The 25,000-nt window shown below is 50.4% G+C and overlaps 1 protein-coding gene across 1 annotated transcript in view; it reads right to left on the bottom strand.

Moving 5' to 3' along the window:
• Positions 1-3,851: 3,851 nt before the first annotated feature.
• zc3h18 (zinc finger CCCH-type containing 18) overlaps positions 3,852-25,000 on the bottom strand; it is a 29,148-nt gene continuing 7,999 nt past the window's right edge. The window contains exons 7-19 of the mRNA XM_083666289.1: positions 24,429-24,458; positions 23,665-23,785; positions 23,137-23,432; positions 13,972-14,160; positions 13,412-13,531; positions 12,317-12,415; positions 11,493-11,744; positions 10,057-10,173; positions 7,819-8,156; positions 7,084-7,385; positions 6,269-6,368; positions 5,744-5,849; positions 3,852-4,396 (exon numbers count right to left, since the gene is read on the bottom strand). Coding sequence (XP_083522415.1) covers positions 4,162-4,396; positions 5,744-5,849; positions 6,269-6,368; positions 7,084-7,385; positions 7,819-8,156; positions 10,057-10,173; positions 11,493-11,744; positions 12,317-12,415; positions 13,412-13,531; positions 13,972-14,160; positions 23,137-23,432; positions 23,665-23,785; positions 24,429-24,458 — 2,305 coding nt within the window. The 3' untranslated portion in view covers positions 3,852-4,161. The remainder of the gene's footprint in view (positions 4,397-5,743; positions 5,850-6,268; positions 6,369-7,083; positions 7,386-7,818; positions 8,157-10,056; positions 10,174-11,492; positions 11,745-12,316; positions 12,416-13,411; positions 13,532-13,971; positions 14,161-23,136; positions 23,433-23,664; positions 23,786-24,428; positions 24,459-25,000) is intronic.

Raw genomic sequence — 25,000 nt, 5'->3', positions numbered from 1 at the left:
ATAAATATAAATGTACATGTAACTAGATCCGTTTACACCACTGGAGGCTGGTGGAGGTAGAAATCGGTTACTTTACTTTTACATTTTTGCCATTTAGATTTTTAAAATTTTTAACAGCAGAGGAACTGTACAGAGGGGTAGTGGGGGATGAAGAGGTCTTTAGGAGGGACAGTCAAGATGTAGCCTGAAGAGATGGGTCTTCAGTCTAGTCATGGTAATGCATGGAACTGAATGAGGAGACCGAGGAGGAGGAGACCGAGGAGGAGGAGTCAGCCTCCGGTGCCATCTACCAATTCATGAACTCACTGATCCAATTCAGAAGTCTTGCTATTGAAATATAAAGCTAACTCCTATTGATAATGTATCTATTGTCAGCAATCAAATGATGTGCTGTAATGCTCCCTGTAACGGTGCAACAGTGATGATTCGAGTGGGAATATACTATGCTTCCAAGTGTGACAATACATCTGACAATCTTGATCAAACTGAAGATTGCATACACTGAAGCAGGGACAAACGTGCTGAAACGTGACACTGTTCACAGAGACAATCTAACCTTTATGACCTAGGTAGTGACTGAGTTCCTACGCCTGCAGGCTGCCAGACCCACCAGGGAGGTAGAGAGACAGCACCAGGGGATGTCCGTCACAAAGAGGACCGAGACTGAAGTAGGGACAAGTACCCTGTAAACTTTCCCCTGGTCAAACCAAGCCTCCAAAGAACACACTTGTCCATTCTGTCACGTTCTCCTGTCATTCTGAGAAGGCTAGAGATTACGACGTGATCACGATGAGCTGATTGGCTTCGGGGGAGAAATACAGAACCGAATGAATTGAATTGAGTGGCTTTGTTTGGGTCTTTAGCAACCTTCCATATCAACCTCAAATGAATAATTAAGATAATAAGACACTGTCTTGAAGGTGTTAGCTCTCACCATGCCTCCCGTACGTACTGAGAAGAACAGAAGTGTTCAGGTGAACACATTCTGACGGTGGATGGTTGACATTTACCTAGCTAACTGACGTCAGTGAACCAAAACAATGTAACCTTACGAGGCGGGACCTTATCAGGTGTGTGTTTGCGTGCCGGCCGGTGCTTCAGGTATGTCAGTCTATGTGTTGTGTAACGCTATAAAAACAGGGATTGCTGCCGGTCTGCCATCTGTTACATTAACCCTGACACCGTACATTAACACCTAAATGTCAACTGCCAATTTCCTCATTGTTTCTCCTACCACAGCTACTCAGATGACACTCAACTCTTTCTCTTTTTACCCCCTTCTGACTCACAGGTGGCAACACGTGTCTCTGAGTGTCTTGCAGACATTTCTGCTTGGATGTCAGCCCACCACCTCAAACTCAACCTAAAAAAGACTGAGCTGCTCTTTCTCCCAGGGAAAGCCTGCCCTCTCCAAGACTTCTCCATCACAGTAGAGAACTCTACTGTGGCCTCCTCCCAGAAAGCCAAGAATCTTGGGTGATCCTTGACAACCACTTATCCTGTGTGGCGAACATCACAGCGACAGCACGCTCCTGTAGATTCTTCCTCTACATCATCAGAAGGATACGTCCATTCCTCAACAGAGAAGCAGCACAACTTTTGGTCCAAACACCTAAATTCTCCCATGTCACCCCCCTCCTTCGCACCCTTCACTGGCTCCCGGTAGCAGCTCGCATCAGATTCAAGACCCTGGTGCTCGCCTACCGGGCGGCAAAGGGAACAGCCCCTTTCTACTTGCAAGCAATGGTCAACCCCCAAACCCCTGCCGGATCACTCCGCTCTTCCACCTCGGCTGGCCGCCTCTACGTGGATGCAGTAGTCACGCTATTCGGTCACGGCTTTTCACTGTCCTGGCGCCCAGCTGCTGGAACGAGCTTCCCACTGCTGTCAGGACTGCAGAGTCACTACCTATCTTCCGCTGTAGATTGAAGACCCATCTCTTCAGGCTACATCTTAACTGTCCCTCCTGAAGACCTCTTCATCCCCACTACCGCCCTGTACAAGTTTCTCTATATAAATAAATAATAAAATAATAATAATTAAAAAAAATTAAAAAAAGTAATTCTTCCTTCCTCTAGCATTGTGCCTGCGTCCTAGAATAGATTACTTTATCTTATGATGACTGTTGGATAGATGATTCACTTACTTAGACAAATGTATTTGTTGTAAGTGGCTTTGGATAAAGGCGTCTGCTAAATAAATGTAAAATGTAGTTGTCCCTTATCCAAACCAGTAGCGTCAGAACTTGTCTGTAAACATCTTAAAAGAACGGTGGAAGACGTTTATCAACCATAGATCTGCACTGGACAAATAAACCTGATTCAAATAAACCTGATTGGAACTCAACACTGGGGCGCTCGCCACGTAATCACAAGGTTCCTGGTTCGATTCCGACCCTCGACCTATCTTGCATGTCATCCCTCCTCTCTCTCTCTCCCATCCTTCCTGTCAATCTCTACTGTCTCTATCCCAATAAAACAGAAATGCCCTAAAAACATATTTAAGAAACTCAACACTAGTGGAAGCTGCTACTGACAGCCCCACACGACCTAGCGAAGGAGGGAAAAGGAGAAACCAGTTTCTCTTTATCAAAATAGTTTATTTAGACACCTTTTGTCACAAAAGCAAGACAGGTAACTCCTTTAATACCCCCTGCATACCCATCATCATCATCATCATCGGCACATCTCTCATACAGAGTCAACTAAAAAATGAACAACAAATAAAACAGTCAGTTCATCACTTAAGAAGAGCTAAGAAAACAAATCGCTCGATTTTCGTTTTTTTATTAAAAAAGAAAAAAAGAAAAAAAAAGAAGAATACTTCACATCGCTGTAAATGTATTTTCTATCATCGTCGTCGTACATGTAAAGAAACGGTTGTGTTGGACCAGGGGAGGCCGGTGGAGGTAGAAATCGGAGGACGGGCTCATTGTAATGCATGGAACGGAATACGAAATGGTATCCCGCTCCATGCATTACAATGAGCCCGTCCTCCGATTTCTACCTCCACCGGCCTTCCCCTGGTGTGGAAATTGTCATCTGATAACTGTTATCGTAATGTACACCAGTAGGCAAAATGGAAGTCGGAACATCACATGGACTAAGAGGAGGAAGTAGTCATTCATTGGTTAGGATAGGGACCATCATGGACTGGAGGTCCTGTGTCAACCAATGGCTGAGTCTCAATGTCCACACTAGCATGCCGCTTAGAATGCACGGCCAATCGGGAGGAGGCTCACTCTGTCTACCTGCGCCAGCCTCCTCAGCGGCCAATAGAGTACAGCGTAGCTTGGTTCACCCTGGGAGGCTGCTAGTGGGGGTACTGGACCCTGGGAGGCTGCTAGTGGGGGTACTGGACCCTGGGAGGCTGCTAGTGGGGGTACTGGACCCTGGCCACAGTGTGTTCAATGCAGATCAGAGTCTGAGTGTAGATGCTATGTGTGTTTGCAGAGAGAACCAGGTATGGGAGCCCAGAGAGACAGTTTCCAGGGTGGTCCCGACACCGAACGGGGAACTGGGCGAGGCAAAGGGACTCAACACCCACCCCCCCCACCCCGACCACCACCACCCCCCCCCTTCCCCCCCCACGTCAAAAAAACAAACAAATCAAAATCGAAAATAAGACATGAGAGAGTTGGAGACAGTAAAAACAAAAAGGGGACAGAGACGGAGAGAGAGACAGACAAGACATCGTTCTGGATCAAAAGGATAAATTCACCTTCATCACTGAGACATCATCATCGATCGGGAAGACTCTTCCTTCTCATCACACAAGACAGCAGGGAGCGTAACAAGTCACTTCCCTGTTTCCATATGTTCCACTACTGTAAAATCTAGACAACGCCTCTCTTTTTCTCTCTCTCCCTCTCTCTCTGAGGGCGAACAAGCATAAATGTTTTGGCGGCCATCTTGTCCAAGAACAATTACACAACGGCAATTTTGAATTTTTTTTTTTTTTTTTTTTTTTTTTTAAGGACAGCGACCATTCTATACATTTCCAGACAAACGGACGCAAGGCGCCTCTCATCTGGGGAGGGGGGTGGGGGGGCCGGGGGCGGGTGATGGTTGGTGACGGTTCTGTTCTGTCCCTCTTCGCTTCACGTTGCCACGGCGATGTGGTTATCAGGCAGGGGGGCGGCGGCGGCGAGGAGGGCGGGGCTTATTTCCCAGGGATCTTTGCCCTCTTGCGAGCGATGGCGTCCTCCACGGCCTTGAGCTGTTTGAGCAGCTCCTCGCGGCGGGAGAGGGTGCTGCTGGGCTTGCCTGACCCAGACCCGGACCCGGACCCAGACCCGGACCCGGACCCCGATCCTGGGCCTCCTGGGGGCTTGGCTGACCCCGGCCCTGGAGCTTTGCCAGACGACTTGTTGGGTGGAGGGGACAGAGGACGTTTCCTAGGGACAGACAAATGACATGTCTGAGAATAATACCAATCTACCAGTCATATAAGAGTTAATACTATTGGCTCATATCAATCAATCAAATGTATTTGATCGTTGGACCATTGACCCCCAAAAAGCAAGCTAAGCTAAAACAAACTCAATCTACCAGAGAAATATGAGTCAACACCATTGGCTAATCTACCGGTCATTTATGGGTTACTTTAGTTAGAACCCCGACGAAGATCTGTTGAACCTGAAACGTTGGTTATTTGATCCAGAGTTCTAAGAATAGCTTTCATCATAGGACAATAGAATAGCGTAGAATAGAGTCTCTATTCTCTCCATACAGAGATAATCTGTTAGAGGGGTAGAATGAGGGTGGGAATGCCCAGACCTGGAAAGAGGGAATGCCCAGACCTGGATAGAGGGGATACCAGGGGAGGCTGGTGGAGGTAGAAATCTGAGGACAGGCTCATTGTAAATGAATGAAATCCATCAAACACACATTTGATACCATTCCTAATTCCATGCATTACAATTGATACAATTCCTTATTCCGTTCAATGCATTACAATGAGGCCTTCCTCCGATTTCTACCTCCCCCAGCCTCCCCGTACAGGGCCCACATTCAATCAGGTAAAGGCTGACCGCATGGCAGAATGTTCCTACTGGACGTCAACATCAAAGGAGGAGCCGATTGTGAGGCGTGTCAGTTTCATCCAGTTAATCCCCCATTAAAATCATGTAAACAATGTGGACCAGTTTCACTTATTGATTGACTTGGGGCCAAGTGTGGATGTGGGCGGCGTACGCGTACGCGCGCGTGTGTGTGTGTGTGTGTGTTGTGTGTAATAAATCTCAGCATGTGTCACCAGTGCTGAACCAGACCTTGGTACTTCCATTGTCACATCTCCTTCCCTATTCTAGACAAAGGCCTGTGGTTGGTGCAACATCCTGAAATGACATCACCGCCGCCGTGCTGGGGAAGAGGTCACATGACCTCAGGGGTGACAGGTGTGTTTTAACTGTCGCCGTCACACACACGCGATAGGTACGACGGCAGCTCGCCCTCCGATAGGCCTAACCAAGGCGGCGGTAGCCCATATTCTGTTCTAAACCAATGAGCTGAGGAGTGGCGACGGGAGGGGAGAGGGGGCGTCAGTCATGACAGTCAATGATGGGACTCGATTTCACACGTTTTATACTCATCAACATGTTTATCGCACTGCACCTTTAAACCACTGTCTCTCGTGTTATTGTCTCTGCACCAAGGGTACCAATAAATTTGTCTGAATTCAATTGAATTGAATGGAGTATTACCGTTGTTGGTGAGTTGCAGGGGGTTTGGAAGGTACCAACCTGTCTCCCTGGGGGCCGCCCCCTCCCATTGGCCGAGGACCCTGGCCTCTGGGCCGGTCCATTCTAGGAGAGAGCGGGGGTCGACCAGGCATCCTCCTGTCGCGACCTGCAGGACCGCCCGGGAGAGAAAGGGAAAGTGGTTGAGCTCATTTAGGGTCGAGGGTGAAGTCGCCCCAAACCTGCCAAACGTGACCGTATTCACCCAAAAATTCCTAAATGACGATGCTTCATTTTTTAGCCATTGAAAATATTGTCGCGAGCTAAATCCCACTTGGCGCTCTCTGTGGTGAGAGTTCCGGAATTCTTTGGCAGTTTGTGAGTTAACGACAATACAGGAAGGAGATGTGAGTTACTGTGAACGGAAAACACACTCACCTCGCTGTCACTGACAATACGCACTATTGTTACGATTCTCTGAACTGGTTTGTTTCCACATTGGGTGGATTGAGATGACAACTTAATTTCTCTGTGTGTGTGTGTTTTCCTTGGGAAGAACATAGTGATCATGTCTGACTCAGGACTCACCTCTGTCTGGTGACATGGCCATCCTCTTGCTGAGTGGAGAGGACGGCCTGTCCTTGTCTGAGGGCATATACCTCTTCCTGTTCCCTCGTTCTGCCTGTTGCTAGAGAGAGAGAGGGGGGGGGGGGTGGGGGGGGTTGAATCATTGATGCCTGAGGGGGAAGTTGTACACTACGTGTGTGTGTGTGTGTGTGTGTGTACACCCTGTGATGACATTGTTATTCTCAATGTCTAAAATTTATTCAGAGAAATGTCACTACGTGTGTGTGTGTGTGTGTGTCTGGGAAAACAATTAACTTCTGTCACCCGCTAAATGCAGGTACGTTTTGGCAGTGGTGGGTGAATCTGGAACTCCTACGAGCCACTCTGGCCTTTTAGTGGTTTAAAAACTAAACTAGTGCAATCTGCAATTATGGTCAACGCCTCAGAAGTCATGCTAATGTTTTTTTATTTTTTTATCTTTGCCTTAAAAAGCCAATATTGGTTTCTGTGGTTGGAATGTTGAGGAGAGAGCAACATTGTAACAGACCTGGATACAACGAGTATTTAAAATTATTTTTAAATACTTTGCTGTGCTTGATTGAGTTTGCCCAGCACAATGGAACCAATGGAGTAGTCCCAAAAGTGCAAACAAATCCCGCCCATCTCTGACACTCACATGCTTAAAGTACTTCAAATACTCTCTGACCCACGTCTGCTTTGTAACAGTAAACCTAGTTATCATTATTATCACTGTCATCATCATCACCACCATCATCATCATCATCACCACCATCATCATCACCCTCACACCAGTAAACCCTGTGGTTGGTGGTTACCTTGTTGAGCAGTGTGAGTTTGATGTCTTTGTGGGAGGGGGGTCCGGACCCCGAGCCCGAGCCGTAGCCCCCGGGGGGGCCCATGGGGCCTGGGGGAGGGTGCATGGGGTGGGGGTGCCCGCCCCTGTTGCCAGGGCCGGGGCCTGGGCCTGGGCCGGGGCCGGGCCCCCCCCTAGCCATGGAGGGGTGGGGGCCGCGCGGGGGCATGCCAGAGGGGTCCATCCGCCTACGGTCCTCCCTGAAAGGCTCCTCTTTCCTGGGGGGCCTCCCCGTCCGTACGCCGCGATACATGGGCACTTGTCCTGGAGAGTCATTAGGATACAAACACGGAGAGGCTGAAACACTGTGGCTCTGTGGTTCATTTACACCCATTTACACTCTATGGTTCATTTACACCCATTCACACTCTATGGTTCATTTACACCCATTCACACTCTATGGTTCATTTACACTCTATGGTTCATTTACACCCATTCACACTCTATGGTTCATTTACACCCATCCACACTCTATGGTTCATTTACACCCATTCACACTCTATGGTTCATTTACACCTCTATTTGGAATTTGTCAAATTAGGTTAAGTGTTAGTGCTTTGTTGGAACTAAAACTCGGACCTACTGGTGAGACTGGACAGCTCGCCATCCATCAACAATGATATTGGGACAATGAAGATATTGATTGATTAATTGATAGATTGATTGAGGATCAGGCTCCATCCTAAAAGCCCCCTACCTTTGTCCCTGTTGGGGCCCTTGTTGTCCGGTCTTTCCGGTCTCTCCATCCGGTCTGGTCTCTCCAGTCTCTCTGGTCTCTCCAGTCTCTCTGGCCTCTCTGGTCGGTCGGGTCGGTCGCCCCTGTCTCGTGGGGGGCCTCGCTCCTTGCGGGGGTGGGGGTGTGGGTGGGGGTGGGGGTGGGGGTGCCCCGGGGTGGGGGGGGAGCGGGAGCTGGCGGAGGAGACGGGGCTGGCCAGGTCGGCGTACATGTCCTCAGAGTCGGCGCTCCGCACGGAGGACGCACTGCTGGAGGACGCCGCCGAGGACACGGACGACACGCTGCTCACGCTCAGAGACCTGGGGGGGCGGGGGGATAGTTACACACTATACACACACGACAGACAGACAGGCAGGCAGGCAGACCTGGGGGGGCGGGGGGATAGTTACACACTATACACACACGACAGACAGACAGGCAGGCAGGCAGACCTGGGGGGGCGGGGGGATAGTTACACACTATACACACACACGACAGACAGGCAGGCAGGCAGACCTGGGGGGGCGGGGGGATAGTTACACACTATACACACACACGACAGACAGGCAGGCAGACACGCTGCTCACGCTCAGAGACCTGGGGGGGCGGGGGGACAGTTACACACTATACACACACGACAGACAGACAGGCAGGCAGGCAGACCTGGGGGGGCGGGGGGACAGTTACACACTATACACACACGACAGACAGGCAGGCAGGCAGACAGGCAGGCAGGCAGGCAGGCAGACATGACAGGCAGGCAGGCAGACAGACAGACATGACAGGCAGGCAGGCATGACAGACAGGCAGGCAGACAGACAGGACATGACATGACAGGCAGGCAGGCAGACATGACAGGCAGGCAGACATGACAGGCAGGCAGACAGACAGACATGACATGACAGGCAGGCAGGCAGACAGACACGTGGCACTATGACAAATGATTGGGACAGACAGAAGACAATACCTGGATTTCCTATGGTAGTTCACCAGTGGAGAGACAGCACAGAGAAGGAAGAGAGAGAGAGGGGGGAGGGAGGGAGAGAGAGGGGGGAGAGTAAGGGAGGGAGGGGGAGAGAGAGAGAGAGAGAGAGGTTTTAGTGCATGTCCATCTCAAAGTATAGGTTTAATATACAACATGAATTTGACAAGTGCGGGGATCTCCAACTCTGTCTCCGGGGAGCTGTACTGGGTGTGCACATATTTGTTCCTGCCCAGCACCAACACAGATCATTTGTGGCCCAGACTGAGGACCACGGCCGCGTGGATCGGTTGAACGAGGAGTGCTTAGTGCCGGGTCGGAACGAGCGTGGGAAAACCCAGTAGAAGGAGAAGCCATTTTCGATTCCCTCTCATTGAGTCCCGAGTTAATGGGTAAAATATCCAAGGCCTTTTCCTGAGCGAGCGAGTCGATTGGTTCTCACATATCTTTGCGTTTGCGTTTGGGCGAGGCCTCTTGTCCTGCGCTCCTTGCGTTGGAGCAGAAAGCGTAAACCTAAACACAAATCGTGGACCGTTCAATGAAAAGAAAAAGACACAGGATACAGCAGCCCCTTCCTTCCGTCGTGGACTCAGTGGACTCAGCCACGACATCAAAGCTACCTCGCCGGCCGCTGACGCCAGGGGACTCCAAAGGACTTGGAACGCTCTGGGTCGAGGTCAAGGGTCAAGCTGACAGGTGACCTAACTGCAAACACACTCGTTGTTTCCCTATGCAATCAATCAACAATGTGTCATCAAAGGCACCGGGTTGTTCCCCGACGTTATCGCTACCTAGTTCCATGGTAAATATCGGGTAAATACCAGCTGCCGGCAGGGCGCCAAACACAGGCCTATCTGAAAGGGAAAGTGTTCTGGACAGTACAGTCATGTGATGTTGGTGTGCTGCTGGGTATGTACCTGGATGTGAGAGTTTAACTCTGGGATTACTGTGTGTGAGAAAGAGAGAGAGAGACAGTCAAGACAGTGTGTGTGTGTGTGTGTGAGAAAGTCAAGACAGTGTGTGTGTGTGTGTGTGTGTGAGAGAGAGAGAGATAGTCAAGACAGTGTGTGTGTATGTGTGTGTGTGTATGTGTGTGCTGAACCAGGTGTGTCTGGGGGTCCCTGAGGACAATGTTGGGTGGGTGGGTGGGGGGGGTGGAGGGGAGGGGGGCGTGTTTCTGCAGGAGTGTGTGATGCTGGGTGGTTGCCACAGCAACGTGTGGCGGCCGGTGTTCGTACCTGGACTTCCTGGACCCCGAGCGAGAGAGGGAGGCAGAGGACGATCGAGACCTAGAGGGGGAGCTGGAGCCACTGTAGCTGCTACCACTACCACTCACACTGCCACTGATGGTCCGCCTGGGGGGGGGGGGGAGAGAGTGTGTGTGTGCATGTCCGTTTGAGAGAAAGAGTGAGAGAGAGAGAGTGTGTGTGTGTGTGTGAGAGAGAATGTGTGTGTATGCATTTGAGAGAGAGTGTGTGTGTGTGTGTGTGTGTGTGTGTGAGGAGGGGGAGAGAAACAGGGGGAGGGCGGGGGCACATGTTTTAGTATTCAGAGAAAGATCATATTCATTTAACAACATAATTATTCACTGCATCATCATCATCGTCATTGATCACATGGGGTCCACTGGGCAGGTCAGGATGACCTGGGGGGGGGGGGGTCAAGACAGCAACAACCACGTACGTAAATAAACGGCTAGCTTTCCAGCTAGAAAACGTGTTGAATGCCATCCTAAATATGAATACCGCGGAGTTAGGGCAGAGTTAGGGCAGAGTTAGGGTTAGGGCATAGTTAGGGTTAGGGCAGAGTTAGGGCAGAGTTAGAGTTAGGGCAGTTAGGGCAGAGTTAGGGCAGAGTTAGGGTTAGGGCAGAGTTAGGGCAGAGTTAGGGCATAGTTAGGGCGGTATTCATCAATGAAGGAGGTGAGACATCAGCAGTCAGTCAACTCTGTACATGAAAGGTGAGATCAGAGGATGACTGACAGACGCAGTGTGTGTGTGTGTGTGTGTGTGGGGGGGGGGGGGGGGGGGGGGTGAGAGACCTGTACAACCCTCTGGAAAACCGACTTGACGTATGACTTCCCTCCCTCCCACCCACCCACCCACCCACCCACCCACCTTCTACAAACCACAGCTGGGTCATTTTCTGCCCTTTCCCATCCTTCCTCGACAGACTGACCACAAGGAACACACACACACACACACACACACAGATCATGGAATTTACACCTACAGCTGGATGCAAATGTCTATACAGAGGGTCATTGTGAGCTGGGGGAAGAGGGACACCTGTCTGCCTACACACCTAATAACACACACACACACACACACACACACACACACACACACAAACCCATTGAGAGATATATTAACCTACTGTGGTGACAAAGAGGAGGAAACAGTGTGGTGTGTGTGTGTGTGTATATACACGTGTGTGTGTGTGTGTGTGTATACGTGTGTGTGTGTGTGGTCCTAGGTGTAGGTAGGCCTCTGGCCTCTGATCCAGGGTCACCCAGTATTCCATCCCACTAGTTAGTTAAGGCTCGTTTCTCCTTGGTTACAGAAGACCACCTTTTGTCGTCTTCCTGAGAACACCCCCCAACACAGCAGCGCTCCGCATTCTAGTCTTCCTTTTCCAATCATTATTGATGATGAATGGTTGTCATGGTGATTACCTGCGGGCTGGGTTGTGCTGTCTCTCCTTCCTTCGCCCCTGCCTCAGGCTGAGGGGTTTCCCTCCTCCGTCTCGGGCCGGTGGGGGTCTTGGCCCCTCACGGGGGTTGGCAGGGGGCTTGCCCCCCTCCGGGCTGGGCTTGGGGGGCCTGGGTCCCGGGGGGCCTGGCAGTGGGGGTTCGGTGGGGGGCTTCTTGGGGCCGGGGGGCTTCTCCCTACGAGGGGGGGGCAGGGCACCAGGCTTCAGCGGCGGGCTTGAGGGAGGAAAGGACATTTCTTGTTTGATTTGGCATGCAGGCACTCATAACCATGACCCCAGCATGACCCCACCACGACCCCACCATGCAGGGCAGGCACTCATAACCATGACCCCAGCATGACCCCACCATGCAGGGCAGGCACTCATAACCATGACCCTAACCATGACCCCACCATGCGCAGGACAGGGGTTCATAACCATGACCCCAACACGACCCCACCATGACCCTAACTATGCATAGCAGGCATTCATAATCGTGACATCACCATGCAGGGCGAGTTTCTGAATGTTGCCAAATATGACAGGCTTGCCCCACACCTGATCTCAGCCTACAGAAGGTGAATGGGAGGTCAACTAAGGCCCCGCCCAAACTGGCTACAAACACCGGCCCCGCAGGGTTAGGGTCATGGCAGGGTCATGGTTTGCCACCTTACGAACTGTAAACCAAACCGGAGATGACACAGGGTGGGGCGCTGTCCGAAAGCGTCCATTGATGACACTAACTTAAGATAAGATAAGATGTCTACATGGGTTTCTCTAGATGCTTCTATAGGTCTATAGATGTACCCTTTGGGTGGGCCCCCTGGTGGTTGTTCTGGTTTATTCTTGTTGGGGTTCCTCTGTCCTGACGGGGTTGGAGAGGGGGAGGACGAGAACGACCTGGATCTGCAGGGAGGCAGGGAGACAGGGAGAGAGAGGCAGGGAGAGAGGGAGGCAGGGAGAGAGAGAGGCAGGGAGAGAGGGAGGCAGGGAGAGAGGGAGGGAGGCAGGGAGAGAGGGAGGGAGGCAGGGAGAGAGGGAGGCAGGGAGAGAGAGAGGGAGGCAGGGAGAGAGAGAGGGAGGCAGGGAGAGAGAGAGGGAGGCAGGGAGAGAGAGAGGGAGGCAGGGAGAGAGGGAGGCAGGGAGAGAGGCAGGGAGAGAGGGAGGGAGGCAGGGAGAGAGGGAGGCAGGGAGAGAGAGAGGCAGGGAGAGAGAGAGGCAGGGAGAGAGAGAGGGAGGCAGGGAGAGAGGGAGGGAGAGAGGGAGGGAGGCAGGGAGAGAGAGAGGGAGGCAGGGAGAGAGGCAGGGAGGCAGGGAGAGAGGGAGGAAGGGAGAGAGAGAGGCAGGGAGAGAGAGAGGCAGGGAGAGAGAGAGGGAGGCAGGGAGAGAGGGAGGGAGAGAGGGAGGGAGGCAGGGAGAGAGAGAGGGAGGCAGGGAGAGAGAGAGGGAGGCAGAGAGAGGGAGGCAGGGAGAGAGAGAGGGAGGCAGGGAGAGAGAGAGGGAGGCAGGGAGAGAGGGAGGCAGGGAGAGAGGCAGGGAGAGAGAGAGGGAGGCAGGGAGAGAGAGAGGGAGGCAGGGAGAGAGGGAGGCAGGGAGAGAGGGAGGCAGGGAGAGAGGGAGGGAGGCAGGGAGAGAGAGAGGGAGGCAGGGAGAGAGGCAGGGAGAGAGGGAGGGAGAGAGGCAGGGAGAGAGGGAGGGAGAGAGGCATGGAGAGAGAGAGGGAGGCAGGGAGAGAGGGAGGCAGGGAGAGAGAGAGGGCGCAACATGAGATCAAGTGAACAACAATTTTGTTTTGAATCGTGTCTGTCTATCTGTCTGAACCTTGAGCAGTGTGTCTGTCTGTCTGTCTGTCTGAACCTTGAGCAGCGTTTGTGTGTGTGTGTGTGTGTGTGTGAGAGAGACCTGGAGCGACTGCCACTGAAGGAGCTGTGCTGGGAGGAGTGACTGGAGTAGGAGCTGAAGGATGAGGAGCGAGACCGGGACGATCCGGAGCCTGTGTACGAGGAGGAGCGGGACGAAGACCTGCAGCAGCAACAACAACAACAACAGGGTGAGACAGGTAGAGCGACCTGGAGGAGTTGGAGAGTGAGACAGGAGAGTGAGACAGGTAGAGTTACCTAGAGGAGTTGGAGAGTGAGACAGGCAGAGTTACCTAGAGGAGTTGGAGAGTTAGACAGGAGAGTGAGACAGGTAGAGTTACCTAGAGGAGTTGGAGAGTGAGACAGGTAGAGTTACCTGGAGGAGTTGGAGAGTGAGACAGGCAGAGTTACCTAGAGGAGTTGGAGAGTTAGACAGGAGAGTGAGACAGGTAGAGTTACCTAGAGGAGTTGGAGAGTTAGACAGGAGAGTGAGACAGGTAGAGTTACCTAGAGGAGTTGGAGAGTTAGACAGGAGAGTGAGACAGGTAGAGGTACCTGGAGGAGTTGGAGAGTGAGACAGGAGAGTGAGACAGGTAGAGTTACCTGGAGGAGTTGGAGAGTGAGACAGATGATCCGGAGGGTCGGTGTCGCCTGCGGCCCCGTGGCGGTGACCCCCCCATGCCGGGTCGTCTCCTAGGTGATTTGGACCGGCGCCACGGGTCCTGCCACTCATCTGGACGTTTCACCATGGGAACCATCTCCTTCTTATTAAGAGGGGGCTCCATCAGCGGCCTGCTGGGGGGGGGGGGGGGGGGGCAGGGGGAATCACACTGGTCAGCGAACGTGGGGTTTGTTTATTAATCTGAGTTGTTTATTAATCTCTGTTAGCGACATCAGACCAGAAGGAAAGTACAGGTTCACGTGGCTCAAGGTATGCACCACGCAATGCCGTTTGTTTCCGAGAACAAGGCAGTAACGTCACTGTGAAACACACACGCACACGCACGCACACGCACATAGAAAAAATTCCAGACAAGGGGACACTGGCAGCTGGCAGTTACAGTAGGAGCTAAAAATAGAACCAGGGCTATTTATAGTTCTGTTCACAATCAATTAAGGAGTCAATTTCCTGTTGAGTAAAAACGCTTTATCGGCACTGGAACCTGACGCGCTCTGCAAACACGATATGCAATCAGAGCGCGGTCGACTGACGACAGGAGGAAACGCCCTCCTTTGCGGCATTCTTTCTATTGTTTCCGAACACTCTAGAATTAGAATGTGCCTTTCCCCAGAACAGGTGGACTGGATGGAGAAATGGGGCAAGGTGTTGTGTTAAACAGCACCATAACAACTCCGACAAACAAAGATAAAGATTCTTTGTTATGATAATCTTTTGAAAACCAGATCGCACTGGGAGCTATTTTTAGAACATGCTGGGCCTATCGTTTTCCCTCCCCTAGTTGATAAACACTGACCCATACGAACACCCCGTCTCGGTCTGGGGGGGAAAATCCCACGTCTGTCCCTGTTGCTACTGCTCCTGAAACACGGCCCCCACGGAGGAGGAGGGTACAGATGTGGTGCGTCCAGCCATGTGATTTAAATGTGTTTCAACGTGGCTGGGACAAAGACAGTGATGGTCTGATCTTCCAGTGTGAACGGTGATCAATGTGATCAGTTTTTCTTTAGCCAACTAGCTCGGAAGCATAGGCCAGCCGACTACGATTTAACTTCTTCCAGTAAGGCAGGGATAGAATTACTACAGCCGGAGAACATTGACCCTTAAACCTAGTCGGCAGGTAGCCTGGGGGGGCGGCAGGTAGCCTGGGGGGGCGGCAGGTAGCGGAGGTTAGAGAGGCCGGCCAGCAATCAGAAGGTTGCTGGTTGGAAACCCACTCCAGGAGGGAGTTGGATGTGAACTGGTGACTAGAAGGTTACTGGCATCATATCCAGGTGTCTACCACTGCCGTTGTGCCCTTGAGCAAGGCACTTAACCCCTAACTGCTCCAGGGGCCCCGAATATGGCTGACCCTGTGCCCAGAGCCCAGCATTCTGTTCTCCCGTGGGTGTGCACGTGTGTTGTCTCGGAGGGGGGGGTGAGCAGTGTGTGTGTGTTGTCTCGGAGGGGGGGGTGAGCAGTGTGTGTGTGTTGTCTCGGGGGGTGTGTGCAAAAAATGACATTCCAACAATTGATGAGAATTGATTGCATGGCCAATAAACAGTCTTTGTCTAGTCGTCCCAGGAGAAAAGGAGAAGGCGCTGGGGTCCTCTGTGTTCCTCTGTGGTCCTCTGGGGTCCTCTGTGTTCCTCTGGGGTCCTCTGTGGTCCTCTGTGTTCCTCTGGGGTCCTCTGTGTTCCTCTGTGGTCCTCTGTGTTCCTCTGTGGTCCTCTGTGGTCCTCTGTGGTCCTCTGTGGTCCTCTGTGTTCCTCTGGGGTCCTCTGTGTTCCTCTGTGTTCCTCTGTGTTCCTCTGTGGTCCTCTGTGGTCCTCTGTGGTCCTCTGTGGTCCTCTGTGTTCCTCTGGGGTCCTCTGTGTTCCTCTGTGTTCCTCTGTGGTCCTCTGTGGTCCTCTGTGTTCCTCTGTGGTCCTCTGTGTTCCTCTGGGGTCCTCTGTGTTCCTCTGTGGTCCTCTGTGTTCCTCTGGGGTCCTCTGTGTTCCTCTGTGTTCCTCTGTGGTCCTCTGTGTTCCTCTGGGGTCCTCTGTGTTCCTCTGTGGTCCTCTGTGTTCCTCTGGGGTCCTCTGTGTTCCTCTGTGGTCCTCTGTGTTCCTCTGTGGTCCTCTGTGTTCCTCTGTGGTCCTCTGTGTTCCTCTGTGGTCCTCTGTGTTCCTCTGGGGTCCTCTGTGTTCCTCTGTGGTCCTCTGTGTTCCTCTGGGGTCCTCTGTGTTCCTCTGGGGTCCTGTGTTCCTCTGGGGTCCTGTGTTCCTCTGGGGTGCTCTGGGGTCCTCTGGGGTGCTCTGGGGTCCTCTGGGGTCCTCTGGGGTCCTCTGTGGCTCAGTCGGTAGAGCATGGCGCTAACAGCGCTTAGGTTGTGGGTTTGATTCATGCTGGGACCATCTATACTGAAATGTATGCACTCACTGCAATGTAAGTCGCTTTGGATAAAAGCGTCAGCTAAATGGCATATATTATTATTATTATATAGAGTTAAAGGTTAGGGTTAGGCCTGGGTTAGGGTTAGGCCTGGGTTCACCCAGAGATGGCACGACAGCAAAGGCTATCTAAACAGTCCGACTCACAACACCAGACTTGGCCTCAGCTCTGGTCCGCAACCAATCCCACTTTATTTCCTGTCTCACATTTCATGCATACGTGTGCGCTTGACACGCAGGACGAGAACAGACAATAGGCTGATTGCGCCAAGATGTCGCGTGTCAGTGCCTGTTCGTGGGGCCGCCTTCTGCTGATAACACGGAGCCCTGCATGTCTCAGTGACACGCACAGTGCAGGCCTGGTCACCCATCCTGCCAACTGCACACACCAGGCTTATAGGTAACACGCAGGGCTCCATGTTAACAGACACCAGGCTTATAGGTAACACACAGGGCTCCATGTTAACAGACACCAGGCTTATAGGTAACACACAGGGCTCTGTGTTAACAGACACCAGGCTTATAGGTAACACACAGGGCTCTGTGTTAACAGACACCAGGCTTATAGGTAACACGCAGGGCTCTGTGTTAACAGACACCAGGCTTATAGGTAACACACAGGGCTCTGTGTTAACAGACACCAGGCTTATAGGTAACACACAGGGCTCTGTGTTAACAGACACCAGGCTTATAGGTAACACGCAGGGCTCTGTGTTAACAGACACCAGGCTTATAGGTAACACACAGGGCTCTGTGTTAACAGACACCAGGCTTATAGGTAACACGCAGGGCTCTGTGTTAACAGACACCAGGCTTATAGGTAACACACAGGGCTCTGTGTTAACAGACACCAGGCTTATAGGTAACACACAGGGCTCTGTGTTAACAGACACCAGGCTTATAGGTAACACACAGGGCTCCATGTTAACAGACACCAGGCTTATAGGTAACACGCAGGGCTTCGTGATAACAGCAGAAGGCCCCACCTCAAGAACTTTTGGGCATGTGAAAACAGCTTCCCATGGCGCTTTTCCACTTGGGCCCAAGCACTGGTATTATATTTTGGTGTGTTGTGTTTCCACCAACACAACCCAGTGAGTTTCAACCTGAAACCAGCATGACTACTTGTAACTGAAACAATAGACGAGCCAAACCACACACTGGGATGGTGCAGGACACATGGCATGTCTACCCCGAACCCCGCCCATGGCCCAAAAAAGTACACAAAATCGCTCAGACCATTCTTGGAGAAGGACTACCCCCCTGTACAAGTTTATCTCCTGTTAATAAAACAAAAATAATAATAATAATAATTCCTTCTTCTAGACTGCCAATGGCCCCTGGTCCGAGCATCGATGACTTTATCTTATGATGACTGATGGATAGACGATTCACTTACTTAAACAAATGTATTTGTCGTAAGTCGCTTTGGATAAAGGCGTCTGCTAAATGCCATAAATGTAAAAAAAATGTAAATGAAACACAAAAGTCTTTGGTCCAAGCTGTGGGAAAAAAAGAATGTAGCTATCGCTAGTTTGAGGATTTTACCCTGAGTGACGTATTTAGGGGCGTAATCATATCTGCCATTTAGCTGACGCTTTCATCCAAAGCGACTTACATTGCAGTGAGTACATATATTTCAGTATAGATGGTCCCAGCAGGAATCAAACCCACAACCTAAGCGTTGTTAGCGCCATGCTCTACCAACTGAGCCACAGAGGACCATCACATGGTTGAAAACTACAAGGAGCTTCAGGGAGAAGTGAGCTTGCCGTTTCCGAATTAGCTTCCCGTCTGGTTTGTTTACATCCATGAGCACCGTAAACTAACGTGAGTCTTAGCTTAGACGCGCCTCCGTGGCTGGCTGGGAGGTGCAAAGCACTATGGATGTTGTAGGAACTTCATCATTCCGACTATTATGCCAGATAAAAGGCTATTTTCTCACTTATTTGTGCGAATTTCTCTTACTTGGGAGCTCAAATTAGCTTTCCCGGGGGTATGAAGACAACAAAGACCACTAATAACTTGCTGTTGAGTCGTGGTGACAACCGCTGAAATGTTCTTTAAGGTATAAAAAGATGTAGCCTTCCTAACCCCACGCCATCCTGATCCCTAACCCCACGCCATCCTAATCCCTAACCTCACGCCATCCTAATCCCTAACCCCACGCCATCCTGATCCCTAACCTCACGCCATCCTAATCCCTAACCCCACGCCATCCTGATCCCTAACCCCACGCCATCCTGATCCCTAACCCCACGCCATCCTGATCCCTAACCCCACGCCATCCTGATCCCTAACCCCACGCCATCCTAATCCCTAACCCCACGCCATCCTAATCCCTAACCTCCGTCTGAACCTAGAAACCAGTCACAGGCACTCCCTAGTATCTTGCTGGTTAGTGGGAAAAGTGGAAGTTTTGGAGACACACAAACAAGTGTTCAGTTCCTGCAACACAGACATGGACATTTCTGCTATATTAGCGCCTGGTCATGTTAGCTATGTTACTGCACTAGTACCAGAAAGTCTAGAATATCGAATTAAAATATTATCACGCTCAACAATCAAGCTAAAATATCTACATTTACTCCATTTCATTTGCATATTTTCCTATGGAGCTTCAATACAAGCTTGCTATTTTTGTCTCCAGACAAGTTTGTTGATGTCATCCTTGTCATGGTGATAATGATGCGTCCTTAAATTACTATTTGAAGACAGACAGAGGAGGGAGAGGTGGAGGGGTGACTATTTTTGTCCAAAACTGTTTTACTGTATCTGTTCTGCTGTCTTCCACTGTACCAAACCAATATTAATATTTAGGCCTCAGTGTGTGTTTTGGAAATAACTCTAAGCTGTTTGTGACAGGAGTGTATCCTCACCATCTGCTCATCATAGTGCCCTTGATAACTTAGCTGTACTTCTATCCTCCAATGTACACTAAGAAGTAGTAATAATAGGTGATTTTAATCTAGACTGGTTGTCTCCAACCTCAGATAACATCAACACCTGTGCGATGGCTTATGACTAGCACAGTTAATCTCCAAACCAACAAGGCCTAACCGGAAGACTCCAGATACATCCACCCTGCTAGACATCATTCTAACAAACAGGCCTTATAAATAGACATCCAGTGGTGTTTTTTGACATCACTGTCTGATAGCTTGTTTTAGAGATGAAAGGATAAAAAAATATGTCAATTTTCATTACAAAAATACATCAACAACATAGGATTATCTGTAAATAATTGTAAACTGCATCTAAATGGCGAGGACACTGTTGTAGATGCTATTGCCCCCACGACTGACCAGGCTCTTTCTGAGCTACAGTCTGCATTTACTGTCCTGCAGAGAGCATTTGTTGGGCTGAGGTCAGTGCTTAATGCTGGAAAGACAAAATGTTATTTACCAAATCACAGAAACATGTATCTGATTCATGCATATGTACTTTAGTTGGTGACCCCATTGAGTGCGTCCCCACGTATTATTACCTGGGCATTTGGTTTGACTAAGAGGTGAAGTTTAGAAACACACAGAGGAGCTTGTTAACATTTAAGGTGGGCTTCTTTTATAGGAATAGATCTTGCCTTTCCCTGAACAGCAGAAAGCAGATTGTGCAATCAACCTTCATGCCAGTGGTTGATTCTGGTGATATCATTTACCAAAATGCAGCAGCCACGACTCTTAAACCTTTGGATGCCATCGACCATCGCACCCTTTGCTTTATCACAGGTGATCGTTTTAAAACTAATCATTGCATACTTTATCAAAACGTTGGCTGGACCTGGTTAAAATCCCGTAGATCTCTTCATTATTCCCTTTTTGTGTAAAAAGCCTTACTGCATAAACTTATGGCATTTAGCAGACGCCTTTATCCAAAGTGACTAACAACAAATACATTTTGGCAGTCACATTGCTAGAAGAAGGAAGAATTATTATTATTATTATTTTTTAATAAATGTATTTACAGTAAATACACTGTACAGGGGAGTAGTGGGGATGAAGAGGTCTTTGGGAGGGACAGTTAAGATGTAGCCTGAAGAGACGGGGTCTTCAATCTATGGCGGAAGATAGGTAGTGACTCTGCAGTCCTGAAAGCAGTGGGAAGCTCGTTCCACCAGCGGGGCGCCAGGACAGTGAAAAGCCGTGACCGAGTGTTGTAGTATTTCTGCATGGAGTGTCTGGAAATAGTAGAAAAGTTTATTTTTGCTTCCTGATCTATTGTTGTCACTCATTGCTCATGTTTGTTGTCATTAGTCACGATCCTGATCACTATCATGGTACAGGTGCACTCCCTTTCTGGTTCTGATGACGTCATATTTGGGTCACAGGTCATGAGAGAGAGAGGGGAAAAGGGGGCGTGGTGTTGTTATTTATTTCTTCCTGTGTTTAGAGATGTTTGGGATAAGCTTCTAAGTACATGTGAGGAAGTGATAAATAATGACTTGTTCAGTTTCGCTGTGTAGTTTCTCTCCCTCCTCCCTCCCTCCCCCCTCCTTCCCTCCAGGCCAGTCGTCCTATAGCCTAAGGCCCCAGGCCCCAGCTTTGACTGGTTCAATACAAGGAGTGTACGTTTCTACGCTGTTACTAGTGATTGAATCATTACCAAAGAATACCATTTATTTTATTTTAAAAATCTTAACAGTCCCTCCTAAAGACCGCTTCACCCTCACTACCCCCCCTATACTAACCCTAACCCCAACCCTAGAGGCCTCTTCTCCCCTGTTACCCCCCCTGTACAAGTTCTCTCCTGCTAATGAAATAATACAATAAAAAATAAAAATAAAAATAGCCTACTGGCATTACGACTGCCTATGGCCCCTGGTCTGAGCATTGATTACTTTGTCTTATGATGACTGATGGATAGATGATTCACTTACTTAAACAAATGTATTTGTTGTAAGTCGCTTTGGATAAAGGCGTCTGCTAAATGCCATAAATGTAAATGTAAAACTTACATTGCAGTGAGTGCATATATGGTCCCATCTGGAATCAAACCCACAACCTAAGCGTCGTTAGCACCATGCTCTACCAACTGAGCCACAGAGGACCACTAATCCTAATCTGTGGCTCAGTGGGTAGAGCATGGAGTTAACAACGCTGAGGTTGTGGGTTCGATTCCCGTGGGACCATATATACTGAAAAATGTATGCACTCACTGCAATGTAAGTCGCTCTGGATAAAAGCGTCGGCTAATTGGCAGACTTTATATTATATTCCATCTTAGAAAGGCCACCGTTGGAGAGAGGGTAACCTCAGTGGGGGACCAATGGCAATGTTATGTTCCAACCCAAAACAGTGCACTTCAACTGACCCCTACTACACACTACAGGGATGACCCCAACCGTACCACATTGTGGGTGTTTGGGGAGGGGGACAAAGCTCAGGTAACCATACCAAAGCAGAGCTTACTGACAGAAGGAAGCACTTCAGAAGCTTTTGCATTTCATAATTAGCTTAGAGATTATTTCTCTCTCTCACACACACACACACACACACACACACACACACACACACACACACACACACACACACACAGCATTATTCACGCGTCAGAACGGTGATGCAACCCAAGGTTGCCTCACTGCTCAGCAATAGTGTAGTTGGAGGTCACATGGTCACACACACACACACACACACACACAGAGGAGTGGACGAGGACTCACTCACTCACTACGTCATCATGCCATTATGTAACACATAAGCACTGAGTTTCCTATGACATGTCCACTCCTGTAATCACAAAATACCTACACACCTACTCTCTACAAAGACGCATCCAAAAACCCACTATTACACATCACACAAGGAAGTCACTCTCACTCACTCACCACACACACACACACACACACACACACACACACACACAGAAACACACACACAGAAACACACACAAACACACCCTGTGTAAGAACAGTCAAGACAAACAGCAATATTTTCCCTATTGCAGACAAGTCAGATAGGAAGTCATACTCGGTCAATACTCTACGAGCGTCCGCACGTCACGAGAGGCAGAGTGTCGACAGAACCGGTCCAGAGGTCCTCATCTCTTACTTAATTAGGCTCATCACCACGCTGACGTCTGCCTCCAGGACGAGAGCCTCCAGTTCTGTTTACATTCTGCACGTTGTGACGTATGTTTGTTTATGTCTGCAAGTGTGTGTGTGTGTGTGTGTGTGTTTATGTCTGCAAGTGTGTGTGTGTGTGTGTACAATTGTGGATGTGTGTACAAGTGTGGATGTCGGCAAGTGTGTGTGTGTGTGTGTGTGTGTGTGTGTGTGTGTGTGTGTGTGTGTGTGTGTCCAAAGGGACGGGGTCCCACCAGACATGGATAGTCCTATATAGATCTGTCTGGGTCTCTCTCGTGTGTATAGTTCTAGCTCATACATGTATAACAGTCTATAACACTGCTGTATAACAGTCTATAACACTGTTGTATAACAGTCTATAACACTGCTGTATAACAGTCTATAACACTGTTGTATAACAGTCTATAACACTGCTGTATAACAGTCTATAACACTGCTGTATAACGCTCACCTGGGGGGCAGGTTAGTGTGTATAGTTCTAGCTGTGTTTATGTAACCATTCCTCATTCCGTTCCATGCATTCTGATGTCTGCCTCCCCCAGCCTCCCCCAGCCTCCCCGGCAGAAGGGTAGGGTAGATCCTAGGACACTTACTTGGGTCCGGGGGGCATGGTGGAGGGGGAGCGGGGGGGTTTGGGCATCTTCTCCTCCTTCTCCTTCTTCTCCCGGGGTTCCCGCGGTGGACGTTCTCTGGGGGGTCTCTCCTTCTCGTCACGCTGCTTCAGGCGGTCCCTCTCCCACTCCTCCTTCCTGCGCTGCCTCTCCTTCTCCCGCTCCCTCTCTCGCTCCCTCTCCCGCTCCCTTTGCCGGCGCTCCCTCTCTCGGTGGTCCCTCTCTCGCTCGCGGTCCCGCGGGTGGCGTTCCCGAGGGTCCCGCTCTCGCTCACGCTCCTGACCATCGAGACGGACGGACGGATGGACGGAAACACACACACACACGTTATGTCACAGATACCTGCTTTTCCACTTCCATGTTCCTTACAGTTTCAGACATTCTTTCTAGTCAATCAAATATGAAATAAGGTTAAAGGTCAACGTTCAAGGAAATAAGGTCAAAAGGTCAAAGGGGTCTAAAGGAGGGTACTCACCCCGTAGTGGGAGGGGTCTAAAGGAGGGTACTCACCCCGTAGTGGTAGGGCAGAGGGGTCTCTGTGTACTGCACTCTGAAGTTCTCATACTGGCCTCCTCTCCAGAGAGCTTCCATCTCATAGTCATAGTAGGGGTCAGCGTAGGGGTCGTTAGCACTGGGGAGAGACACAGACAGGCACACACACACACACACACACACACACACACACACACACACACACACACACACACACACACACACACACACACACACACACACACACACACACACACACACACACACACACACACACACACAGACAGACAGACACAAAGAAATAATGTATCAGCAGCGCTTCAGGCATTCCCAACATCCACAGGTACTCTTGGAGGAGAAGTATAGTAAACATGAATAGGAAACATTAGGAGGGGGGGATGAGGAGGGTGGGAGGGGGGGATGAGGAGGGAGGGAGGGGGGATGAGGAGGGAGGGAGGAATGAGAAGGGTGGGAGGGATGAGGAGGGAGGGAGGGGGGATGAGGAGGGAGGGAGGAATGAGAAGGGTGGGAGGGGGGATGAGAAGGGTGGGAGGGGGGATGAGGAGGGAGGGAGGAATGAGGAAGATGAGAAGGGATGAGGAGGGAGGGATGAGGAGGGAGGGAGGAATGAGGAAGATGAGAAGGGATGAGGAGGAAGGGAGGGAGGGATGAGGAAGATGAGAAGGGATGAGGAAGATGAGAAGGGATGCGGAGGGAGGGAGGGAGGGAGGGATGAGGAGGGAGGGATGAGGACACTGCCACCTCGCGTCTCTGATACTCACCCGTAGAGCGGGTCTCTGAAGTCCATCTCCCTGTAAGAGAGAACACACGGATCAGGAAGGATCTGCCGCCGCCAACATGCAGCCTACAGACGTGGTCAACGACAGCATCACGCCATAACACACACAACGCTTCACACGCGGCACGGCCTTCTACCATTCTGCTGTTGATTCATCCTGCCTGGCCTTCTACCATTCTGCTGTTGATTCATCCTGCCTGGCTTCCTACTATTCTGCTGTTGATTCATCCTGCCTGGCTTCCTACTATTCTGCTGTTGATTCATCCTGCCTGGCTTCCTACTATTCTGCTGTTGATTCATCCTGCCTGGCTTCCTACTATTCTGCTGTTGATTCATCCTGCCTGGCTTCCTACTATTCTGCTGTTGATTCATCCTGCCTGGCTTCCTACTATTCTGCTGTTGATTCATCCTGCCTGGCTTTCTACCATTCTGCTGTTGATTCATCCTGCCTGGCTTCCTACTATTCTGCTGTTGATTCATCCTGCCTGGCACAGTAGGGGGCTTGGGGGGGGGGGGGGGGGGGGGTATGCAGTGATTCCATCGTGCCAAGCAAGC

Source organism: Argentina silus (assembly GCF_951799395.1).
Source record: "Argentina silus genome assembly, chromosome: 3".
Taxonomy (NCBI): domain Eukaryota; kingdom Metazoa; phylum Chordata; class Actinopteri; order Argentiniformes; family Argentinidae; genus Argentina; species Argentina silus.
This window is presented reverse-complemented; position numbering and strand designations above follow the sequence as displayed.